Below are 5,165 nucleotides of genomic sequence, written 5' to 3' on the forward strand. Positions count from 1 at the left end.
CAGGGCTTCAGCTCCAGCCAGAGCACGGTGGGCCCCGAGTGGCTGGCTGCCAGCCCCGTCTGCGCGGCGGCGGCGGCGGGCGGGCAGCCAGGCAGGCAGGCGTAGTCCGGCCCGCCTCACTCACTCCGCTCCTCACTCGCTTGCTCCCTCTCTCCCAGTCAACCAGTCCCGCTCCTGCCCCGTCCAGTCCTCCTGCCACTCTCCGGCCCGTTTCGTCCTCACCCGTCCCGCCGGCTCCGGCCCCGCGGCCCCGGTCGGTTACGTCGCGCACGTAGTGGACGCTGGTGCCGCGAGCGCGACGCGCCGAGCGCGGCGATATGGTGCTTTTCGGGCGCAAGGCCCGGACCGACGTCCGCGAGCTGCTCGCCAGCCAGGATACAGTGCTTCAGGACGCCAACGGCAGGCCGGTTGAAAACGGTGAGTATGTGCGTCGATGGGCTCGTGCGAGTGTCAGAAGGTTGTGACAACTTCGACAGAGGCTCGGCCGAGGACGGGGTCGGCCCAGGGAAGCCCGCCCCCGTGGTCCTGCCTGGGTCCGCCCCCTGTTCGTCCTTGCCCCGGCCCCGCGACTCGGCGTTGGTTGGGTCAGTGGTGTGGTGTCATCGATCCAGTCGACCTGACCAAAGTATAGTGGGTCACTCGCGGTACTGCACCGCGGGCGCGGGGTCCGGTGGGGTAGAGTCCGGCGTGCAACGTGCACGGAACAAGGCCACCGGAACCGTGTCCTGCATCGGCACGACGCTGACGGCGTCCTGCATGTGGTGTGCCGCACGAATGCAACCTGTCCTGGCGCGGGGACAAGAGGCTCGTGCTCGCGGGCGCACCGTTCTGCACGACCTCGAGGTCGACCCGGCGGCACAGCGGCGCAGGCAGAGGCCGTCCTGGAGCAAGGCCAGCGACCAGCGCGCCGTCAGGCATCAAGGACGAGAGGAATGCAGCCGGGCCGGCGGCCGCAGAACAGTTGTGAGTTCTGCATACCGGAGCGGGTCGCGGGGCGGCGCGAGCTTCCCAGTTCCAGGCGGCGGAGCTCCAGATCTTGAACGTGGTTTGCGCGGCGGCCAGCTGGCCGGGACGCTGCTCAAGCGGTACACGGCCGTGTATGACTTGCTTTGCACCTGATTTGCATTCGTTGGCGCCGCGCGGCGGTGCCGTGAGCGGCATTTGATGAGAGAGGGAGAAGGGGGGGAGGGGGGGGGGCTGGTGGCGCCCCACCGACCCCAGAGGCGCCCGCCGTCGAGAATGCACCTTAAAAGCAGAATGTATCGGACAGCTTGTAAGAGTGCTAAGCAGAGGACAGCGACACTCCCAAAAGGTGGCGCCCTGCTGGCCGAGGAGTAGTGGCACCGCGGCGCCTGACGGGACAGTCTCAGACACCTGCACCGCACCTGCATGCGACAGAGAGAGCGAGAGAGAAAGAAGGGCTGGGGCGCTAAAATCACTCTCATGCACCACCGGCAAGAAAGAAAGGCAAAGGGCGAAGGTGTGTGTTGGGGCGACTAGGCCAGAGAGGGCGTCCCCTCCGCCATTCAGCTGGAGACCTGGAGGCTGGAGCTGGCTGGAGGCCACATGCTCGGGCCACACGGGGCACCAGCACCTCCCCGTCAAAGAGGCGCCCCGCCCCATCGCCTCGACCCGAGAATGGATGATGGAGCCAGCGCCGTGCTGTTTTGGTCGGGTCTTCCCGGAACAGTCCCGGAGTCCCGACCGTGCTGAGGGAAATTGAGGCGAGTGAAATAAGCCAGAGCCCAGGGTCCGGGCCCGAGCGGAGCGGAGAGTACGGCGCCGACCGCTGTCACCCCTGTCTGTCTCTTTCTCTCTCTCCCCCTCCCCTCTCGTCCCCACTGTCCGTCTCCGCGTTTTTGCCTTTCTCTTCGGACGGCCCCGCTCCTGGGCGCCGCTGCAGGGACGCCGGTAGGGAGTGTCAACACGAGTCCCATATAGTGCGACGTCGTGTCGACACACGGCCCCCTGTTAGAGACACATGCGGCACCCAAGGCACGATGGAAAAAAAGTGTTTTCGGGACAGTCCCTCGGCTCGGGGGAAGGGGGCGGTCATAAGCATTCCGAGCACAACGAGTTGTTGTTGTCTGCGGCCCAGCCCAGCCCAACGGAGGAAGGAAACCTGCAAAGCTCGGCCCACTAGCCATCCCCAGCCACGGACAGTCACGGAGGATGAGCTGGGGGGAGGGAGAGGCGGCGAGGGAGACAGGTGTGCGGGGGAGTTGGAGGGGGAGGGGGAGGGTAGGTAGGGGAGCCCACAATAATAATCCTGCCTACCTGGTCCATCCCCCTTCCCCCTCCCCCTTCCCTTTGCGTGCTGCTTCGACTCGACCGCCCGCCCCGCCGGCCGGCCGCGCCCAGTCCGACCAACAAGGCATTGACAAAACCGTTGACCGCTGGCCGGCCGGCCGGAGCGCTGACCTTTCACGACACACAACACTCCAGAAATCTGATTAATTTTTCTCATTCTGAATTTTGGAGGATAACTCTCCTTTCTTTTCAGTCTGCGTTTCCCTATTTGACGATTATAGTTTGTCGGTTCCAAGCGTGAGAGTCAGTCAGGAATAAGGACCTGCGACTTTTAAATTGCTTTCACGCGCAATTTTCGGTGCCGCATGACGCATTGTGCCACCCTACGCGCCACCGCACGTCCACGTTGCTGGCCAGTTTGAGAAGAGGCGCCGAGGCAGGACACAGGAACAAGGCCGTGCCAATGAGCAGGACGACCCCGCGCAGGGCAGGCCTCTGGGCAGCCGACCGGCTGGCATGCCAGTAGTGGGCCGGTGGCAATTGGTGGACGTCGTCGCCGGGCCTGGCGCCGCGACGGAGGGAGAGCCATGAGCTTGCCCGCTTGCAGCCCCGCGCCTTTGCAAGCAAAACAAAGCCTCATGGGTGCCTTCCCGTGTCGCTATACCAGGCGGCTGATCTGATCAACCCCGCGTTATACTGTTCCGCAGGCAGGAATGCGGGCGGGGTTGCCTATCGCCCCTAGCCACGGCGCCTTACGGGCCGGGCGAGTAGGCAACCCGCCCGCACGTAAGTCATGCGGTAGGCGGTAGTGCGCGGGGTCAGTCAGCATCCTGGTTACAACACTATGCGCGCGGACGATAGGCTAAGCTTTTGCAAACACCACAGCCTTACAAGGAACGAGGAACGTCTTTTCCGTTTTTATTCGACCTTGTCTGACACGGCGTGGAATTTAATACATGACAGCCCGCTTCGGACGGCGACCGCAAAGACGTCGCCCGGTCGCGGACGCACGCGGCCTGAGACCGACGGCGTTCCCACGCGAACAAGGTCCCCCCGAACCTGTACGACGGCCGGCGCAAACGGCGGCGCCCCAGAGGGCCCCAGCGCCATGGGAAGGAAAGGAAGCGCCCACAAATTCAAAAGAGTCCCCCTGAGCGAACACGGCGATCAGTTAAAACCAGAGGGCGCGGGCAGCGGTCGCGGGCGATCCTGGGAAGGGAACATAAAAACGATTCTGCAGATGTTTATTTTGAGTCGCAAACCGGACAAGGATTGTGTCTATATTCACACGCGCGTATGGCCGGGGAAGCCCGCCGCTCCGGGGCGGTTTGCGCGTGTCATCCTTGTGCGGGTTGTAAAGATTGTCATTTTGATTGCAATCCCACGAGAAGCGCGCGCGCTCTATAGAAACGCACGGCAGTGATTGTGAGTGTGAACGTCCTCCTCGATTGGCGCCCCCTCCGGCCTCGGCAAAAGCACCGGCGTTCTTGGGGGAAAAGAAGGGTGGTGGCTGTGCCCCGTGCGTATACTAGCCCGCATGCACGGGTGCCGACGGGTTGCCTATTCGCACGGGGCCATAGCGAGACGACAAACAAAACCCCTTATCGTCTCTATCCATCCTCTAACGTTGATCCAAGTTTCCTTTGACTCGATAAGGAAGGTGCACTACAGTGCCCGTACTCCGAGGAGCACGGACCCCCTGTGCAAACAAGCCCCCCCCCCCCCCCCGGCGTTGCCTCACACTTGTTACGGTCAGTACCCGGGGCATGATGAGGCGTGGGCACACCGCGCGAGACCACACGTCACAGACGCATGTACTCTATGTATACGTGAGTCAACCCCGCGCCGTCCGCATTGCAGTTTTAAACGGCGGTCGTCAAATTAATAAATGTAATAAAGGGCCATAGCTGCCTGGACTGGACACACGACTGCCCCCGCCTCCTTGATAGGGCCTCTAGGTCTGGCCTGGCGCACTTAAGGCCAGTTTAAGCCCCCCCCCCCCTCGCCTACGCGAATAGTCGGACCGCCGCCCCGCTGCCCCGCCCTGCCGCGCCACCGCAGTGAAGTAAGTGAAGAGGCTGATTCCGCCGGCGCTCTCGTCTCGTGCCGCGAGTAATGTGGCCTAATTCTGACCGCGGTGCGGCCGGCGGCGCGGAGCAGGGCGGAAAGCAGAGAGCAGCAAAAGGACGGCGGAGCGGAGCGGGGGCTGAAATGAAAGGGAAAAGCTGCAGAGACGGAACGTGATCGACACAAAAGGCAGGGCGGGAGGGCGGGCGGGCCTGAGAGTCCTGCAGCCATTTCCTGGAGCGCGGCAGGGACGGGATTCTATCCCGCGGATCCCGCGCTTTGCGGGTGGGCGGTGAGCTGTGGGCTGTACAGCGGCGGCCTTCGAGGGGAGCGAAGGCTTCTGTTGGCAGTGCAGGGGTTGTGGAGGTGCGAACATGCCACAACCTACCGAGCGCAATGTTCGCACCTGCGGGTGCCGCGGCGGCGACTCACCCGCGAGGCCTCAGTCCGCGGCCCGCCCCGCGCCATGGCGCACCTCGCCAACCTGTTGTCCGTGACGCCCACGCCGCCCCCGGGGGCGACGAAGCTCGCGCCACCCCCGCTCCCGCCGGTCCGCCCGCCCCCCGCGCTTGTCTCGGCGAAGACCGGGCTGTTCCGATCCGCGTCCGGTCCGCCGCCGCTTGCCGCCACCGCCGCCTGGACCTGGTGGTCGGGCCACCGCCGCCCCCCGTCCGCCCCCGGGGGCGGCGCGCCCGCCCCCGGCTCCCCGCATTACGTGCCGTTCTGGTCGCCGTCGACGCTGCCGTCGCCACCGGAAGTGGAAACCGCGGCCGAATACGAGGACAGCCTCGTCGTTCGCGATTCTCCGACGACAGCGAGGAGGACGTGCAAGTCGATGCCGCCCATGG

The 5,165-nt window shown here is 64.7% G+C and overlaps 1 protein-coding gene across 1 annotated transcript in view; it reads left to right on the forward strand.

Moving 5' to 3' along the window:
• Positions 1 to 6: 6 nt before the first annotated feature.
• The window catches only part of LOC127751013 (uncharacterized), a 15,823-nt gene continuing 10,664 nt past the window's right edge, over positions 7 to 5,165 (forward strand). Inside the window, exon 1 of the mRNA XM_052273870.1 lies at positions 7 to 417. Within this exon, the coding sequence (XP_052129830.1) occupies positions 318 to 417 (100 nt within the window). The 5' untranslated portion in view covers positions 7 to 317. The remainder of the gene's footprint in view (positions 418 to 5,165) is intronic.

The sequence above is a fragment of the Frankliniella occidentalis genome, unplaced genomic scaffold, assembly GCF_000697945.3.
Source record: "Frankliniella occidentalis isolate FOCC.00 unplaced genomic scaffold, Focc_3.1 Scaffold309, whole genome shotgun sequence".
NCBI classification, from domain to species: Eukaryota; Metazoa; Arthropoda; class Insecta; order Thysanoptera; family Thripidae; genus Frankliniella; species Frankliniella occidentalis.